At 39.1% G+C, this 21,190-nt stretch overlaps 1 protein-coding gene across 4 annotated transcripts in view; it reads left to right on the top strand.

Annotated features, from left to right (window-relative positions):
- Nucleotides 1-21,190, top strand: part of pknox2 (pbx/knotted 1 homeobox 2) — a 100,368-nt gene that overhangs the window by 52,185 nt on the left and 26,993 nt on the right. For 3 of the 4 annotated variants that reach the window (XM_020613516.1, XM_020613519.1, XM_020613517.1), the window contains exons 3-5: nt 10,517-10,623; nt 12,239-12,375; nt 13,278-13,289. In XM_020613516.1, the coding sequence (XP_020469172.1) occupies nt 10,537-10,623; nt 12,239-12,375; nt 13,278-13,289 (236 nt within the window). In that variant the 5' untranslated portion in view covers nt 10,517-10,536. The remainder of the gene's footprint in view (nt 1-10,516; nt 10,624-12,238; nt 12,376-13,277; nt 13,290-21,190) is intronic. The other variant, XM_020613518.1, reaches the window with a different exon arrangement.

The following is a 21,190-nucleotide window of genomic DNA, read 5'->3' on the forward strand; positions in this document are numbered from 1 at the left end:
AAAATTTTAACAATTTAGACTGTATGAAAGCTCCATTGGTGTGATCCCTATACCCCATCTTATGCACAATTCTTATCGCTCTTTTTTGTAATATATACAATGGTTGAAGTGAGCTTTTGTATGTGTTTCCCCAGTTTTCAACGCCATACTCTAAGTATGGTAAAATCAATGAAGAATACAAAATACGTAGTGCTTTTATGTCCAAAATATGTCTGACCCTCGCCAATATCGATATGTTTTTTGCTATTTTATGCTGAATATATCTGATATGAGATTTCCAGGTGATTTTAATTCACTGTTGTAATATTGTAGATAAGTCAAGGAAAGCACCATAGGCCCTTTAAGGATTTGCTACATATTAGGAGAAATTTACAATAAACTGCCTATAGGTGTACCGGTGCCTTCCGTGCACAGACATGACAAACAGATGGTACTAAACAAGCTAAAAACTGTTTTTGCACTGCAATCTGATACAATGCAATGACAAATCACAGCCTCAAATTGCCATGCTGTTGAATTAATACACTCATTAACTTGGTGCCAGAAAAGTGTGTAGGTAAGGTTTACTTACGCACAGGACAGGACTATTGCGTTGGATTGCATTATGTAGTGAACTGTACAGTAGGTCTTCATGTTTTAGTTTCCAAATCCTGCTGACTCCTACAGCTAACATGACATAACGTGACTTCTATTATAATAAACAAGCAGTGCTCTACTTGTGCACTGCTTATATTAAACCTTGTGGTTATAGTCACAACACTGCACTTTAACTGAAACTAACACATTCTTACAATTCTCAATGTTCCACTACATGGCTGTAAAGTGAAGCCACTTCACTTTATTGGCATTAATGCTAAGAAAATAATCAATTGCTGTCACTTTTTGTTCAGACATTTTTGAGTCGTTGACTTCATTTTAGTCTGTAAAAAAGTTAAATGCAAATATAGGCCATTCTGCATCACGTGTCATTCAGTTGTATGTCACGTTGCCCCACTAGAATCTAAAGTTGTTCCGGAGTGACACGGATGGCACTCACTCACTGTGATAAGGAAGTATCCATTTAAACAAGTGGAACCTCACAGATACAACAGGAGATAAGATGAACAGTGTATGTGCCCGCAAACATGACAGGCAGAGGAAGACCTGAAGATGCTAGAGCGATGGAAAGAGAAGCAGAGCAAAGAGTCTGGAAAGGATTTGGTGGGGAAACTCTTGTAGATTACAATTCCAATTTCAGCCTGAATATTTCTGCCTTCCGTGTTCTGATGGTTATCAGCTTAGCAGAGGAAACGTTCCTGCTGTGTGTGTGTGTGAGCTGAATGCAGGATGTAGACACCACCACCTTTCAACATAAAAAAGATTGAGCTTCTGTTCTTGAGGTTGGCTGAACACAACTGAATGGATCACAAGGAACATGTAAGAACACGTGTATTATGTACTGTAGGGACAAATGAGGTAAAATGAGCCACTTTTTACATATCACGATTCTATGGTAAAATGAATGTGTATTTATTTTAAATAGCAGCTGCTATATATACTAAACATCGCTGTACATCCACTGAAATGACAACATATCATTTAGACAATACAGTTTTAAAAGTATGACCCACCCGAGCAAGCTGCTCCTTTGGCACAATTTGCCCCAAGGTAAGGGGTAAATAAGCATAGGGATGGGGCAAATTGAGGCCTGTTGGTGTCTGTTGGTGGATTACCATGATATTTCATACTGATATTTATGTTCCCCTCAGGATGAGCAGTAATAACTTTGGTTTATCCTTTAATTTGTCAGCTAGCCCCATCAGTTGGCCAGTATTTTTATTTGCCCAGTACTTTATGACTAAATGCCAGCTAAACTAGTGACTTAGCTGTACTTACTGTTAAGTGCTAGTTAGCAAATGTTAGCATGCTAACATGCCACAATAAGAACTAAAGATTCATATTTATACTAACTTTATGGCCACATGCTGCCATTCTTGAACAGCTTAAAACTAATATGTAACAGTGTTCCAGACTTATCTTTTTCTATTTAGATACAAGTCCGATGTCATCTTAACCTTGATAAATTCACTGACAAAAATCACATTTTACGACCTGGTTCGCTGACCATACTTTTCATGTGCTCTTCATTTCACTTAATTGAAATTCAGTATTCTTCCTTAATCTCTGATCACACAGTTAATTTTGTGTATGGCTGGCTAGATACAAGGAGTGGCTCATCTTACCCACTGGCTCGCGTAACCCTGTTCTCCCCTGCTGTACAATATACTGTGTGTTCAAGAATGTCTTCTGTAGTGAAAACAGGATGACTTGAATAAAATGTCAGTTCACTTCTTTCTTATGCTTCTAATCATCACATTAAAAGTGGTTGCTTGCAGTTGACACTGATAATGAAGGCATAATTAATGAAGCTGTACATCCCAAAGTGTTGATGATAAATTTGCATTGAGATGAAGATGTGACAGAGAACTGCCAGGTTATCGCTTGTGATCACCACACTTACCATAAGGCTGACAATATTCTATATTTTTCTTATTATCAACATTTTTTTGATACCCATAACGTTTTAGTCCATCTCTCAATATTTTCTGTCTTCCCTGTGCCCTTTCTGTGGCATGCAGTCCCAAGCCCAATGGTTTCTGCTGAAACATGATTCATAAATACTTGTAAATGGTTTCAGTTTTTACTTCTGTTGGTGAGTTTGGTCCAGAGTGAAACTCTTGGCTAGACTGGTACAAAACATAAAGCAGCTGAGATCCCCACAGGATGAATTCTACTGACTGTGGTGACCCCCTAACCTTTCATCTAGTACCACCATCAGGTTCACTTTTTGGTTTTGACAGAAATGTCACAAAAGGAAAATACTGTCATAGATATATACACTTCATCCCTTCTTCTCTGAGCCTTTTGCACCATACAGACACTGTTGCAGAGCTATTTTTGTTAGTGAAGGGGAATGTAATGTTGGCACTCCCCACCCACCCTCTTCCCAAGAGTATGTGTTCATGTGCCTGTGTGTGCGTGTTTGTTTTAGGAATCCACTGCCAGTTTGTGTAAATTTATCCACGACAGAGCTGAAACAAAAATACGTTCCCTGAAGCAGGTCCGACACCATTTGGAGACTGTGTGGTGTGTTGGTCCTGTGTGCCCTATATATGTAGCAGAGCATGTCCATGTTCTTCTTCTTATTTTCTATGTAGGAGGATTGAGGAACATGCTGCAGTCTACAGGGAGGCAACAAACCTCCATGCTGGCATAAATAAGATGTAGCCAATGGGAAGCTGCTTCATATTAATGAGTGCTCACTCTGATGTTATGACATTATGCTTTAACGTTAGAAGATTTTTTTTTTGAGATAGTCATGTGTCATTTAGAAACCTTACCTTCATAAATATGCACTGATTAGATTTGTAGGTGGAAACATATATGTTATTAACATATGTATTTTATATGTATTAAGAATTTATAATGTAAATTATATATAAATGTATGATAATAGATATAAAATAAACACTTTCTCTAAAGTTAAAAAAATGTTAAAATCAAATAATTCTTGATGGAAATGATTAAAGATGCTACCGTCATTTACCTTCAGCTTGAATCTTTTTTTCATCTTGGTTTTATATGATTTACCCACTTCAAAAATACTCAGCTCATTATAATAAGGCCTTTTAACTATGCTAATAAGGTTATTTGCATGCAAACCTCCTGTCCTTAGGGAATTACAAAATTTTCCACTGTACTCTAGTTTTACCACCATTCATTTTACTTTAATCTAATTTTTAAAAGCAGGAAAGGAGACAATCAAACCAGAATCTATAATATCCAAACAAACATTTGCATAAATACAAAGAAAACAAGAACTGCAGTTAGACCAGAGCACTGACGCCATTGTCAGCAGTTAGAAAGAAAGAGATGAATCTTGCAAACTGTCAAACCCAGGGGAAATCCTCGTGTCTTCATTATGGTTGTGGGGGATATTTGAATATGTGAAGGACATTCATTAAGAAGTCCAGTATGAATGAATAAACTGGAAAGGTTATAAATTTACATTCAAGCATAAAATGTCATTGGAAATTGATGAGGACGAGTCAGAGGAACCTTTGGAATGAAGTTAGACAAGTGAGTGAGAAGAGGAAAACACCAAACGACTCAGTGTACTTCATGGAAATAGCATCTTCTCAACAGCAATGATGTGTTTTACTATAGTAAAATAATTGCCCTTTTTCAGTTTCCTCCCACTGACTTGATAACAGTCTCTGAGCTGAGCATGGCAACTGATTTATTAACTTGTGATCATGTTAATTAACTGGCCCTTGTTCCAACTTAGTAGTCGAGCTTGATAAACAGCAGGTAACACGAGATTGTGTTTTGTCCAAATGTGTGTCTGTCCAGAAGCCCAACAGACACACTCACTGTTTCTTTATGAATCTTATTTAAACAGCAGAACAGCTTGTCCTGTATCCTCAGATGCAATATTTGCAGTAAGGTAATACCGAGAAACTTCTAGCGCACTGTAGAGATATGAAATCACATACAAACTTCTCCCCTTCAACCTTAGAGATGGAATCTTTCAAACAATGGCTGACATCAATCAGCCAAGCCAAGCCCCTTGCCCCTTGCACTGCAATCTTGATGAACCCACAGTTAACAAAGTCCACAACAACATTGAAATGTCCTTCACTGAGCCTCAGATCCATGCCTTATCTGTGATATGGGTGAGGATGAATCCAATCAACAAGAGCAGATGAATAAATGATACCAGTACAGTATGAATTGTAAGTGTGGACTGGGTGGAGGAAAGGCTGCTGGCTCAGGTTAATGAGGTGGTCTGGGAGTGTGGACTGGGTCCTGCCTGCAGTATGTGTGGAGCTCTCTGTAGCCTGGGGGTAGATTTGTAGCCCTAGGACCACTGGTGAGACTGTCTTTGCCTCTGGCTGTGTATGCACTCATGCCTTTGAGTGTGTATACAAATGTATGTGTTTGTGCGGGAGGGCGTGACAGTGTGTGCAGTATTGCCCTCAGGATGACACCGGTTGAATCTTTGCTAACTCTGTGTTTAATGTTGGCATTTGTGCATTAATATACAGTACATGCCTGTGTTTGCATGCATGCCCATTCCCAAGTGTGTGTGTAAAGTGTTTGCACTCTGATATGTGTGCCTTCTGATTTCTGTGTTGAGTCCAACCACAAATATGTACACAGGGCCCCCCTTCCAGCCCCAATCTCATTACCATTCCACCCTTCCCTCCACTATTTTACTCAACGCCATCAAGGCCTCGCCTCCTGGTGTGTGCATTGTAAATCAGGCCTGACAATAAGGCGATGATTAGATCCTACTCATATTCAAAAACACCTGATTTATTTATTCATCTTGCTCTATTGCAGGGCATCAGGATGCATAATATCTGACCAAGGTGACATACCCACTTCCAAATGTTATTCCTTGCAGTGGCAGGTCAACCTCTTAACCAACACACTCAAACAGGACAAATTAAATGAGATTTTGATGGAAGGATGTGCAAATAACAGCGCATCCACAGACGGGATGTTCTGCTGGTGTTCTCCTGCATGAACATGTGGTATCAGATCTGGTATCAGAGTGGGATAAAGCACTGCAATCTGTCATAGTTTCAACACCTGTGAAGTGGCTTTGAATCTAGCCTTGAGTGTAAAACTGACATACTCTATATCATCCAAATGTTCCCAATCATGTTCCAATTTATGAGTGTTCTTTTTTTTTTAATTGACAATGTTTTGTGGCTGGTGGAGTCAGTCTGTTGTTTGGTTCTGTTTGTTTGGTCACACAGTTGGTCGGTTGATCCATCACTTTTGTCCAGACTGAAAACTCGCAGCTCCACCACCAACAATAACAACAACAAAGAATAAAACATTTATGCAGCAACACCAGAGATAGTGTTTTTTGTTATTTCACACATTCTTCTTCTTTATCAAGCCTACATTACTAAACCTACATTACCCACAAAACATTTTGGTTGGCAACAGTTTGGATTCAGGTGTGTTATGCTAGTAGCAGCTAATGTATGCTGAAGCTTCAAGACTCAAGCAGAGAGGAAGAGCAGGGTGTGCAGGAGTCTGGTCAGCTCATGTCCTTTAGTCTTTCGCCCCATTGCCGCACTGACGTGACTCTGATCCACTATTTGTCAAATTCAGTGAATATCTCCTGACTCTTTTCAGTGACTATCTCCTAACTGTTTGCTCTGTGTACAGACTGGAAAAGATTTTTAAATTCCTATACAGCCCTGGCTCTGGAAATGGAAAACAGACAAAGTGGTGCAGACCCCACCATACTACACTATTCCACTGCTCCTGAAATAGCTCTAAAGGGAGGGGTGTATTTGCAGGCCTGGTCAGTAATCCATCCACGCTGCATGTTAGCATGCTGGTGTTAGAATTTCGCTCAGAGCATCACTGTACAGCACAGAGCTACTGGCATGTAGGCTTGTTTATTTATGTGTTCAGACTCACATATGTGGTTATAGGCACTTATCATACTACAATCCCTGTCAGCTGAGTTGTGTTCAAGAGTTTTATGAAAGCCAGAACATCATAGTCTCAGTGTTCTCAAACTGCCAACTCAACAACATGGTTATTTTCTGTGTTACATGCGATGATTAAAGCCATTACCTATGGTCTGTGACTATGTCAGCCCCAGCACCTCCGCTCACTACTTTGTTAGTCTGATTTTGCAGACAGGGAAGTGTTGATAATTCCACAGGAGAGAGGATCACACAAATCTGCTTCTAATGATCTGCTGACAAGCCCCTACCAGGTCACGAGCTGGTTTTGCAAGATATGTTCTCCATGCCTTGTGTATAAATCATAAGGATGATTTGGTTTTTAAATGTATTTAATTATTTATTTACTGTATGACTCAAGAAGCATTTCCATTTCACATTAAATAAAAGTTCAACCTTGTACAATGAATTCATCTTCAAACCAAAGCAGACAAGAAATAGCTTTGGACATGCTTGAAGTTTTGAGGCCGGAGGCAGTGATCACATCATATGTGACCAGATATGGATTTTCATTTCAATGCTGGCTGTGGACAGGGTGAGACTGCAGCTATGCTGCTGAATACCCTGACAGCACAGGTTCATTCTGTGCCTGAGAATAGTTGGAAAATTGAATGCTAAATAGAAGCAGCTCTTATTGCACAGAATCCGATGAAAGAGTACAACTGCCTCCGATCCAAATTTATAAAACCCTTTGATGTTTGTTGGAATAATTTTATGCCTACTTCTCACTTTCCATTTTATGCTTGCTTTTGAATTTTGATTGTGACTACAGGCATTTTTCAATTGATATGCATTATGAACGCTGTAGTAATTCAAAGGCCTTTGTTGAGGAACAAACATGTCATTTGTCCTCAAAATGAATTTTGTGACTTATTGTGTGGTTGTATACCTTTGGTGAGTTCAGAGATAGCACTTGCCAGGGAGTTATTGTCTCCTCCTTCAAGATGTTTTTTAAAGCGATTTATGCTTTTAATTTCCCCCTTTCTGTATTTAATTTTACTGCTGAAATTAAATGCCTTGTTTGTGGGTGTTTTTGCAGTGTTCTTGTCTGTTCTTCTATGTACAGTCACACTTCAACAGCTATGGTATGACATGTGTTTGCGTGCATGCTACAGTACGTGTCGGTGTGTGTTTATCTATGGATGCACAATTGCCTGCTCAAATTTGGCATTTGGTGGCTCATTCCTTTGAGGGATGGCAAAACTTGAGAGGCCGCCTAAAATACTGTGCCGTAATTGGAACTGCTTTATCTTCAGTCTCATCAATTAATGTGCAATTTTCCATTTAATCACTACCACGCTCGCTGCATTTGCAATTAAAATGAGGACTGATAACAGAGAAGATGCCTTTCAGCTGATACCAGTTGGAATGAGAACAGAAACCAGAAGACGCAATCAGGACACAAAATGACTTGCAGAGACATGCACATGGCACACAAACAGTGTGAACACAAACAGTGCAAACAGTCACGTTCTTATAATGCTGCACTGAATACATATACATACATGCATGCACACATGCACAGCGTGGCATGATAAAACATGCAGATTTGCAGCTAAAACCCCAAATTAGAACTCATCACTGAAACTAAACCAGCATTTAACATCAGAAAGTTGGCAGCAGTGATGGGTTCAGACACCACTCACTTTGAGTAGGGTCTCAGCCACTTGTTTTGTGACTTTTCCAGTCATTGCTAGGGTCTGGGTCTCAGTGGGGGATGACCTCACTGGTGGGGAATGTCTGTCCTGAAGAGAGGGATGAAATGTTCGCATCATTTCCTGTCTAACAGTAGGAACTTGAAAACTACCCACAGATAGTCTTTTTATTCAAGGTGTTCAGGGCTCCACACAGACATGTGTGAGCCTAAAGCAAGCAGTTTAATATCAGTGAAAGAAAGAGTGCTGCATCAAACAGCTGTGGTGTTCGTTCTTAGGAGAATTAAGCACACAGTCACACTGTGTCTGGTATTCAGTTAGCCTTTATATTTAGAGTAAGCTCACTGTATGTTTGCATTTTCTATTTTCATTTTGTATGATATCCCCTGGGATATTCATGTTATAGTTTTTCTAAAATCTTTGCATGGCATTCTTGTAAAACTATACCAAAATTCTTGCATTATATGATTATTATAGTTTCTTTTCATCAGGCCATAACCTCGCAACTCAGAGTGGTATACTCCAAATCCTCAGCTTTAGAGGTCAGGTGGATTTATACCACATTTTTATTTCCTGGGGCAATAATGCCGAATGATGCAGCCAGTGCAGAGATTTTGCTCTGATGTTCCAGTTCCATTTCACTAGCTTATAATCAAGCATTTTCCTTCAGGTCAGTACCTTTCAGTCCAAGTGCACCAGTACATTGTATTTGCTGCTGACTTTCATCACCACAAAAGCTTTATATGGCATTATGAGGCATTTTTCCAATAAGTCCAGAGGCTCAAGGTATCCAGAGAACATTTGGACCAGAAGAAATCATCATGTGATGAACTGCATCAATGTTTAAACCACCAAAATGAACTTTGTAGTGTCTGTATCAGTCAGTTTGTGTCATCAGGACTTAAATACTTTCCGATAAAGATTTAAAACAGTAACATTTGAAAAATAAAACAAATAAAAACATATTTGACAAACCACCCATTTTCTGCCGCAGGTCAAATCGGTAATTAAGAGGACATTCCCATGCAGTCTACACATAAGATGCTTTCGAACTGGAGGGACTTTTTCATAGCTCTTAGAACTATTGGAAATGTACCTCCTTTTCTGTGGCTGCACTGGAAGAAGTGAGAACAATAATAGATCTTAGAATGCCATTTTGAGGGACTTCAGGGTAGGCACTCTCCAAGCACAAAAGGAACAATGAATGACTTACAGTATATGTGACTGCAGCACCACTGTCTTTTTTCAGAATTCATGTTAGCCATGTAAACAATAGCGATCAATAGCCATCACCAGTGGCATGGAGAGCTGCAGTCCTCCAGCGTAAGCCTCTGCAGAGGGTTAGCGGCTCTTTATATCATTAATGTTAGCAACATATAAATAATATACTTAATAGTAATGTAATGTCACTATGTGTTAACCGTTTTGAGCTGATTGGCAAATTGCGAGCAGTTGGCCGACTTAGTGTTGCTTCACTTCACTGTTCCTACTGGCAGTGTGAATGCAGTCAGAACAAAGCCTGTAAAGCTGTGTAGTTCGTGTAGTCCCCAGAACTCAGTCCTTAGAACTGTATGAGGCTTCAGGATAGAACACCTGCTCTGCTTTCCTACAGTAAGTTGGGGCAGGGTAGGGGGTCTGTGTGTGTGTTTGTGTGTTTGATGTACCCCTGAACCAATTAGCCTCTTGAGTGTGGGTGGGGCCAGTGGTTAAAGCAGCATTCCACAGGGTACAGCCCTCAGCCCTGTGGGGTCTCGACCAATAGCAATTAGCCTTCCAACAAGACTCTTAATTAGACCTCTTGATTGGTTTGGTGCAACAACAACAACAACAACAGCAGCCAACACATAGACCAAGGTGACTCCACCACGAGGCCTCACTTTCGAGCCAGCTGTAACTAGTAAACAAGCATAGATGTCTGTAATTGGTAAACAAGTGCTCAGGTTTGTTTGTGGTGTCATTATGAAACCACTGCTATGTAAAGTATTTCTGTAAAGGGCTCCATGATTGACTTGTGTTGCTTTGTTTTCGTTCTGCTTGGTAGCATTGATAGATCCCTCAGTATTAATACGCCATCCCAACTTCTCTAGGAGCTCTATGCAATACAGAGAGGGAGAGGGAGACTAAGATGAGATGGAGCAAAAAATAAATAAATTAGTAAGTGGAGAAGGGGGAAAGAAGTGAGAGAAAAGAGAGCGAGCTGCTGCTGGAGAATCCCATCTCCTATTATTTAATCATAGCAGCACCTGGTGGCTGCTGCTGTAATAGAATTTAGTATCACTGCTTGCACTGAATTCATGTTTTCTCTTTCTTTTCTCTCTTTCCCAGTCTCAATGTGAAGCTGTCCCATGATGCAACATGTGTCCCCAGCACCTGCAGTGACAATGATGGCCACCCAGAGCGTCCCTCCACCATCGTACCAAGAGAGCCAACAGGTCAGAGGTTTTAGTACAATTTACCTGAATGCTTGAAGTAACTCTGCATCATATGAATAAATAATAACTCATGACCCCGAAAACCTATTTCCTCAGCTTTTTACTGAATGGTTTTACAAAATCATGCAATTTTCTTCCAAGCTTAGAACAGTTTGGGTTTTGTATATACTTGTTTGTGCTGTATTTGTGTTATCTGTACTCTTCTCACTGGTTTGCACCAATCGGACTTTAACAATAGAAAAATGTGACTCTGAATGTGATGACAGTTGCTTAGCTAAAGCCGGTTAACATTCAGTGTTAAACTCTTAATCGTACTTTGTTTACTATGTTTTAAAGCTGAACCCAAAAACTGAAGAAGTATGAGGAAGAGGAAAGTTATCAGGTCAAATGAATGTTTATGAGCAAATGGCCCACCCTTAGTGAAGAATCTCATAGTGTCAAGTTAATAAAACTTTTTTCTTTTTTAGAGCTGTTCAGGAGGGTCTGGGCTCCTTAGGACAGAACAGAAAATTTGGGTTAATAGTTCCAGTACAAAATGTCACTATGGAGAGCACCAAAGTAAAAGTGTCTTCAGGAATATTATTGCAAAAGAACATTATAGAGAGAACATAATAGCAGTAATACAATGTTAAAATGATACCTTAGAAGAAGAAAAATATTAGGAACAGTAAAATTAATATAACTACTGAGCACCATAGCCATAATCTAAGTCTCTATAGGGATATTTAAATGATTTTTTCATGAGGCTGAACTTCATGTTATAATTAAGGCACGAGTGCCAGAGTGATGCGTTCAAATGTATGTCAGAGTGTAAGAACTAAAGGTCAAGCCCCAGCCTGTGGTGTTCGACACAACATGTGATACCACCGACAGGTCAGTATAATTAATGCAACTAACTGGAGCCAGGCTTTGACTGCAGACCATCCCATGGAGGTGAAGTAGAGCAGGTTCATCTGACCGCCTCCTCATCATCCATACTGTCTCTGTCTGCTTTCGCCCAGAGGATTAGTGCCAGGGGAGAGCTCATGAGCTGCAGTTTGTGCGTTTGGCAAATGCAAATGAGAGCTAGTTAAGTGTGAAGACGTTAATTTATTTCCCATTTGGTGCTGGGATTAAGACTTGAAGCTTCCTCCAACCCCAGCCCAACACACACACACACACACAAAAAGGTGGCAAGGATGAGGGTTGTTACTCATTTCCTCAGAGAGAATAATTGAGAGAAGGAAAGTCAGGTAAAGGATAGAAAAGACAATGGCCCATGTTTGTATTGCTGAATGTCACTCTTCTGCTCACCCAACAGCATAAATTACACCGAGAAGTTAACAGATTCTTTAATGATTCCAGCTTGAACAACCATTAGTCTTCTAGCTCAGCGAGACAATACAGTATGTATGGTACTGTAAAACAGTTGTCTAAGTAGTTAGGTCACATCAAATTCAATAACTGAATATCACAAATCACAAATTTGTGTCAAGGTATCTGTCCTTGGACCCTCAAACTAGATAAGAAAAAAGCATCCAAAAAAATAAAGAAAGAAAAAGCATAACACTGCTGGGAAACTTTAACAATTTATTTAAGTTTAAAGTGATGTTGTGATCATTCGTTATGTCTCCAGATGACGGGCACCACTCAGCAGAACACCAAGACCCCACAGGTCCATATCCCAACAGCTACTGCAGCAGGAAATACTTCCGTCAGCGTGACCCTTGACCCTCAGGCCCAGCTTGAGTCTGACAAGAGGGCTGTTTACAGGTTAGTTCAATCTCCTGTTAAAGGTTTTAATGTTATTATAAGTGCTATACTAATGTCTTGGATAAACTATGCACAAATCTGAACGCTACAATATTTGCCAGAGTCAGAATCATCCCAGTTTACATAAAGCACTTACTGTAGTCAACAAGCAGTGAAACAGATTTTGTTTATATAACTGGTGATGTCTTCATCTCTTAGTAAATCAGTGTGAATATTTGGTCTAATACCATATATGTCAAACCAACTATGGCAGTTACTGCTGTTCTACCCCTTGAGTTTCCTTTCACTTATACCTTTGAAGTAATTACGACATTTTCTCTCTGGCCTTATGCTGGCATTAAGAAACTGTACTAAACTGAGTCGATGTGCTACTTGTTGATGAAGGCCACAAGCACTAGTGTTGTTTTTAATGTGCTCTCTTGAACTAGCCAAGGCATAAAAGCTTTTGAAGATTGTATTTGAAGGTTGCCTCCTTCAATTTTTCCTTAATGTTGTTCATAAATGTTTTCATTCATCAAAGGCAAGCAGTTACACCCTCAATTTCCTCTTCCTCAAATTTAGTGAAGTGACTTTAAAATAAACATTTGATATGGTGGCAGTAGTTGGCTGTTTCTCTGATTTCTGCGCAGTGTATACAGGCTCTGCAGCCTCATGTCTCGAATTATTAGACTGAGACAATGGATGAATAACTAGATGCTTTCCATTGCATTATACTGCAATGGAAATACAAAAGCATTATAATCACCCATGTAGGCAAAAAAGAAAGAAAGAAGCAGAAAACACACATGGTTAAAAAAAGATTTGAAATTTAACTGGGCAAACAGAGTTGTTTTGTGTGAGGTTTAAGCATGACTCCAGACTGAAATAGTAAAACATACTTTATTTCTCTTTCACGCCAACAGTCATTTCAACAGGTAAGCGTCACTCCTGAAGTGATAGAGACAAATACCTCTTGGTATAGATACAGTGAAAGTACAGAAAGAAGCAATAGTGAAGAAGACACTAGACTGTGTGAAAAGAGATTGTGTCAAGATGAATACAGCAAAACATCAACATTTCTTGAAGGTGCTGTGAAATTTTTGAAATAACCTTGTTTCATTCACAAAAATATTACATTTTCTCTAAGTAGACTTTAACATCAATTTGTAATAAGCTCTGAGTAAAAATGGCAGTTTCCATGCTGAACTGTAGAGAAGCTTTTGGCTTATTTCTCTTGCATCTTGTAGGAGGTTTACAAATCAACCTACAGACATTTATTCTAAATTTTATACTTTTACTTTCCAGGTCTACACTCTTGTTAGGTGTAGAAAAAAAAACCACTGCCGGGTGAAACCCAAAAAACACCAGTAAAAAATACCAAAAAAAAAAAAACAACACCTCACTCCTCTCTCAGCTTATCACTAGAATATTGATGCACCCTTATTATGAGCTTGTATTATCTATTTATGAAGTAAATTATTCACAATACAGATATTTTTAATCGAGCCCGGTGAGCTCCTGGTGTAGGGAGTACACTAACATCTAACTAGATTTGTTGAGCCAAATGGGGCACAAGCTGTTCTACACGGTCTGGTACAGCCAGTCCTGCAACGAAGGGCCGTCTGTCCCAGCTCCTCAAGTTCCATTTGCCGCTGCTGTTGGAGGAGGCGGGAGCCTCCGTGCTCTGGCCTGAGGCGAGCTGCTGTAAAGTCCTTAGCAGCTCCTCTGAGATACATGGCTGCCTTTGATGTGAGCAGCCATGTTTGCAGCAGCTTCGAGTGATGGTAGTGGTGGTGGGGCTCTCTACGTTCCTCATCCACTCTCCTCCTTTTCCCTCCCTAAACCACAATTAGAGGACAGTGGGCCCACAGGGGAAGCTCACAGGGGCAACAAACACAGACCTTATTAAACATTTTATAGGACTTTGTCGTATTTTACAGACATTATTTATAAGTATTTTTACTGTGTAGGTGTATCACTTGTTGTCTTCTGTAGAAAATGCATTAATGTTGATAATGCTAATATACTCTATTCATTGCCTGGTTGGAGTGCCTCTATAAAATTTAGGATCTAAATCCATTCTTGGGTTTGTACATTAAGGCTAAACAATTTTAACATGCACAGTAGAAAACGAATTGCAGCAGTGTATATTGTTTGTGTGCTGCGTGGTAATAAAAGCACTGTGGTGCAACAAACAGGAATACTGAATCATAGCGACATCTGTATGAGAGACTTTCTAGCTGTCCAGTAAGTCAAAACATGGATTAAAGTTGCAGTACAGCATATCGAGAATAATGCTTATTTGCTATATTTCTGAGAGTGAGATGAAGGACACAGTAGATATCAACCTCATGTCTATGTTTAATTAGGACATAGTTATCTTAGCACAAAAACTGACAACTCACCTGACTGTCCAACAGAAAACATCAATCCTCCAATAAACTGACTAATAAACGTGTGCCTTATTTGTGTAACCTGTACACAAGCAGAATTTAAGCCAGTGGTAGGCAATGAGCAGCCCATCCATGAGCCAAATCTGGCCCTCCAACAAAAATATCAGAAGTTTAGCTTCTGCCTTCTGTATAGTAGTTCACATTCAGATGTTTGGTTTTTTCAACCAGCCGAGGATAATAAATACAAGGCTCCTGTAAAGTCCCAATGATCATGATCTTTAAGAATAACCAGTGCACCCACATATACAGTATAGAAGGATATAAATCTAAACCAAGGCTGCTACACTTCACTCTGTGTCACGCTATTTTAGTCACTTAGTGCCTGATGGTAGAAGTCTGGTATAGCTACAACAAAAATGGCACAGATACATAATGTCATATAATATAACCCATTTCATTTAAATGAAACATGGCCCCTGGTTTCCATCAGTGTTAATTCCATGACTTTGACTGACTACATCAGATGCAACACACAAATCCAAACACTGAAAGCATCTTGCACATGCTTGTAAACCCACACTGGCCCCAGCTGAACAATGCAAAATGGACCATGACTAGCCACAACTGCCAACCTTTGGCTGCCCATGTGTCCTTGAGCAAGACACTGAACTCCAGTGCTGATGGTTAGAGCAGCACCTTGCATGTTAGCTTGCTGCATTGGTGTGTGAATGAGAGGCAAATTGCAAAGCACTGTATACATAAAATCGCTAATTAAATGTGGTCCATTCCATGAACTGGTCATTTTTTGGTGCACAATAGCTTTGTGTGTGGACTATGTGCAGCAGCCCAAAGTTTTTATTTTTTTTACTTTTATGTTTGTGTACTACTTAAATAAACAACATCTATTGTGTTATTAGTGTCCTTTGGGTATATTCTTTTCAAACTGGACAGCACCAGACCAGCTGTTTGCCCCTGCTTCCAGTGTCTATGCTAGGCCAACTGCATCCTACAGATAGGTTCCTGTATGATTAATTATCTTTCAAGGTGTTTGAAGGGGGTGTCTGGTAATTTAGTATTGCATTTTCATGAAGTTAGGAGGGAAGACAGCCAAAATTGATGCAGCAAAGGCAGAGAGGTAATGACTGTTATGGAAATCAAAAACACTGGATGCAAGAGCTGCTATAATGCAGTTCCCATTAACAGCATATTTCTATACACTTTCCCTAGTAAACAACCATATTTTTCAGACTTCTCACCTCTAGTTTGTAAAGTAGGCTTTCTATTGTGTATTGCTGTTTATTTTCTCAGTCCTCCAGACCCACAGACGGCATTATACAGCTGTTTTCACATGCTGAGTTGCACAAACTATAATAAGTAAACTGTATAATTGGTTAAAAACAGATTTATCATTAGTTTTAAATAGCTGTCTACTCAGCCAGCCAGGGTCTATATCATTTAGTTTTAAAGGCAAATACAGCTGTATGTTATCAGTATCTTTATGTGACATAAGGGGCACACAGGCAGAGTAATAAGATGGAAATTGGAGTTACTTCCCATTTAAATGGTGAATACAAAATCAGCTGAGTCTGTAAATGTGTGTGATGGCCAATTAAAATGTTGTGATCCACAGTGTCAGAGGCAATGCAGAGCTGAGGGTTCATCAGCATGTGCTGTTAAAAATGATTATTTGGAGCTCTTAAGTGAAATCCTTGCTGTTTTGTGTTCAGATGAGGCCAAGTAGATTAGAATTCTGGAATTATTTTTGCCCATGTAAGGAGCTAATGACTAAGTACACCTTGTTACCGTGTTATAAACGCAATTAAATTTGATTTCACAAGTCACTGTCTCCCACAATGAGCGAAATTATGCACAAAAGACACAAATAGCACTCTTATTTTAATAGAAGTCTGATCTGCCAGTGTTCCTGCCTCTACGCAGTGCTCATATGGGGGCTGTAAACTTTGAAAAGAGAAAAGGCACAGGGAATCAGTATCTTTTCTTTAATTATTTTGCTCAGGAAGTGCATGTGGGCTGTAATGTTTCTTTTCACTAATTGCTAGATTGCCAACTTTATGAGGAGATACGTGGTTTTCTCTCTCTCTGTTCTGACTCTCAGCCTACTTTGTTATTAGCAGCAGAGTAATTGTGTGATAGGGTAATTAGCCTAATGAGTTGTGGCATTTACTATAAAGATCCTTCTGGATTCTCTGCACCTTATTAAAATACCGGAAAGGCTTTTGTTTTTTAGGTTGCATATGTAGCGTTCAAGGCTGATGGAAGTTGATGTGGCTCAGACATGGAATTGTGCTTGTAATTGAAAGAGACATCATAATAGTGCTTCTTCTTTTAAAAACAGAAATGTCCTTGTAGTGCTAAGAAACAACTTGGGTAGGAGAGCTGTGTTTACCAGGACACAGTTTTAAGGTCACACTTTTATGAGTTTGCTTGAGTTAAGTGTTTGCCTGCTTTGCATGTAGGAAATCAGTGATAAGCAACAAGAGCACTGTGTTTTTTTTAGAAGTCCGCACCAGCAGCATTACTGTTTACAGCAATATCTGTACTGGTAATATTTCCATGAATCTACTGTATGCACTGCACCAGAAAGAGAGCTAATATCTTGGATTAGAACCGATTAGAATTAAAGAAACACTCTGGGTTTTGGATTTATTTCCTATAAGAACCTATTCATCACACATATTAAATTTTATTTGGCTTATTAAGAAACAGTTGTACATGATATGTAATGCATACAGTGCCTATAAAAAGTATTCATCCCCTTGGATGTTTTACCCTTTTATTGATTTTATAAATCAATAATGGTCAATATAATTTGGCTTTTTTGACAAAAAAAAATTAATGTGCATCAAAAAGTGGGAGAAAATAGGAATGGGAATAAAATTGGATTTATTCTGTGTTTTGACAGTGGTGGGATCATTATACAAAGTAGCTGGTGTTGCCGTGCAGGGCCCTGTATGGTGCATATTATCATTCGCTCCCCTCCATAGTGGGTCTTTGCTGAAAACCTCTCCCATGCTGGTCAGCCTGGGTATTGTGCATTGAGACTGGATTTCAGGGTTTATGTGTATTTGTGGGAAAGTTAACATGCCATCATGCTGACAACCGCCAAACTACAAGAGATACAGGAATTTATTCAGCCTTGGGTGTGTTTATGCATGTATGTGCACTTGCTGTTAATGGCCTAAACAAAGTAAAGGCCTGAAGACCTCTTGTGTCATACACAGTGGGAGGGAAGGTTTTTAATTTGACACATCCAAGGGCAGCATTGGCCACATTTGTGCTGGCTTGTGTGTTTGCCTGCCTCTGTAATGCACCATAAAGTCTGTTTATCCTCACTGCCACAATGCATCAACACATTCTCGACCACTGTGCTGCTCTTCCAGCTGCGCAAAGTCTCTTGCTGTCTGATGGGCTTAAAACGGGCTGTGCCTCCTCCATTTAGCAGGTCAGCATGTGTTGGTGCTCAGCCACTGCTGAATGCAGAAAACTGTGTCAAAGCTCAAGTGGTTTTATTGGCTGTTTCTCTTAGAAACCTGTTTTTATGAATTTCCTCACTGCTTGACTTTGGGTGAGAGAGGAAGCTCACAATTTTGTTTGGCTGTTTGTTTTTTTACTTGGGTAATTTAATAATCTGTGTTATATTTTTTGGCACAAGAGTAATCTACAGAAAATATAGAGGTGCACTTCACTGTTGTCAAATAACGCCCTTTGGAACAACAGTCATCCATTCAGACTCAAAGTTGATCTGTATTTGTATGTTTTATCAGCGCAAAGAACAGTTGCTAGATCAGGAATCTAGTGATGTGTTTGTGGGTTTATGCAAAGCTGTTTCTACTTGGGCAAGACAGTCATGAGCTGTTTCAGGTTGATCTTACTAAAGTTTCCGTGTGTTGTCATCTCTCAGAGAAGATCTGAGTTGATAACATGCTTTTTTTATTAAGTAGAATAACAAGCATCAGCCAAAACAAAGAGCAACACTAAAACTGAAGAAAGAGAAAGAAAGAAAGATCATGAAAATAAGAAAGACGAAAGACATTCTAACAAAATGTTATTGTAAGGCTCTTTAGGTTCTTATTGTCACTATTCACAACTTCATGAAAGAGGGGTTTTGCTCTGACCCATACTATAGCTATACATTTATACACATTATTTCTGACTATATGTACAATATGCAAAGGTACTTACAGGTGCATTCACCTCCACACACAAAGGAGAAAAAAGAATATTATAAATAATAATGTTATAAATACATATACATGTATTAAATAACCAATTAAAGGAAGGGGTCGTGGGCGAGGGTCAGAGTCATTAGCTAACTTAATGGGGAAGAGGAAAAGGAGTGAGTATGGTAGTTATAATTCAGATCATTTCTTTTCCAAGTTCAATTGTTGTTTGGAATTGTTTTTCTTTTGTACTGAATATGAAGTCATTGTGTCCCTTAGTGCTGCTTTCCCTGTTTGCAGTGGAAGTGGAAGATATTTTAGAAAAATCCTTCATTTCTATGGATGAAATGAGTGAGGATGTCCACTCTTTTTTATATAACTGTCAAACTCAGACTCTTGAAGCAGTGCTGTATTAAAACGCCATCTAGCATGCGATTTACACAGATGACATATTCAGAGTGAGTATCACAGGAGTTTGATCACTAACAATAATAGGATGAATTTGCATGTGTGATATATTTGATATTATTGAGTTAGCAGTTAGAAAAATATCTATCCTAGAGTATGTGTGAGGAACTGGGCGAAAGAATTTTCTTTGGATATCTCTGTCACCAGGAACAAAATCAGTCATATACTGTTTTGTGGTTTCAGTCGACTGCTGTTAGATCTGTCTAAGGATGGTTCCACGACTGTAGTGATGTCTCCCCCTATTACAACTGAAGGTGGAGAGAGTGTGAAATGAATGTATGGAAGAAGGATGGGTTGTCTGTGTTTGGCTTGTTTGTGTTTGCTATGGTTATAGGAGTATTGTTGATTGAAATGTTTATTATAATGTAACCTCTTCCTGCATCTGTAACAGTAGCATAATGTGTCAATACTTGTTGTTTATCGATACACATATACCTCTTTGTCTTAAATTAGAGTGAGCACAGAGTATAAAATTGAATAGTGATCAAACTTTCTTGTCATAAATATATATCCACTTGCAATTTAGATTGATTATCTTGGAAAAATCTTTCCCTGAGAACCTAGACCACAACTGTTCCAAGTTGCAAATTTTAGTGACACCATATTACAGTCAGAAAAAAGTAGAGCCCAATAGTATCAGAAAGGAGAAAAAGATTCAAACATCTAATAATAAACTGTACACATGGAGGCCATGCGTGTTTTCTGTGTGTGCATGTCTGAGTTCAAGTACATATGCATGAGTAGGAGCCATAAGGTGGGTGTTTGGCTTGACAAAGGACAAAAAGGCATACAAAGAAAATAAACAATGACACAAAAGAACACATTCACGCACACAAAAGAGAGAGAAAAAAGCCAAGTAATATGTGTTATATAGGTCTTAGCTTGCAGTAAGACCTGGGTGTGTTATTATAAAATGATCATATTTTAAATACAAAGCAGGCTGTCATTTGTTTTTGGATAGGCCTATGCTTTATACAAGGAGTAGTGTCTCTGTTGCGGTACACCTGTCCATCCACATAATGTTTGTCAGCTGATATTACTGCCTTCTTTCTTTTCCTTCTGTCCATTAGCTTGTGTGGGAACTGATCAATCATGCCACAGTTAGTGCCGCGGAGCTCTTTGCTTTTGCTTTGAACTAATTCTTTGCTTCCATAATGTTCAAACTTTGCAATAATGGGTCATGGGTGATTACTTGGGGATTTTTTTTTCTTCCTAGACAATGTATTGGGTGGAAGGTAATGTCTTTAATTTGATCGTCAGAATTTTGTGGCCATAAAGTCTTTGATTTTCAAAAGGTAATGGCAGTGTTTGCACTTTTTTTGGTTTTCTGCATAAATTGCTCAAGAAATGTGGTCTGATCTTCACCAAAGAAATAAGCATCAACAAACAACATTTCTAAGCTGATAAAATACAAACAGTCCTGATCTTTCATGCCTTTATTGAACACACATCACATACAAAGTGATGGTAGAAAAAGTAAAGTAAAAGTATAGCTGCCAAAGGTGGTTCAGCCCGTTATTAAAACACTGCTGCCATTACTTTTTCCACCATCAGCTGTCTGTTATATACTGTATATGGGCAAACAGAAGAAGTCCGTAGTGATAGATGTAGCAATCCCAAGCGATAGCAACATCAGGTAGAAGGAACATGGGAAGCTCGTGAAATACCAAGGGCTGAAAGAAGAGCTAGAAAAGATGTGGAAGGTGAAGGCACAAGTGGTCCCCGTGGTAATAGGAACATTGGGGGCTGTGACCCCCAAACTGGGAGAGTGGCTCCAACAGATCCCAGGAACAA

The sequence above is a fragment of the Monopterus albus genome, unplaced genomic scaffold (genome assembly GCF_001952655.1).
Source record: "Monopterus albus unplaced genomic scaffold, M_albus_1.0 scaffold134.1, whole genome shotgun sequence".
In the NCBI taxonomy this organism is placed as follows: domain Eukaryota; kingdom Metazoa; phylum Chordata; class Actinopteri; order Synbranchiformes; family Synbranchidae; genus Monopterus; species Monopterus albus.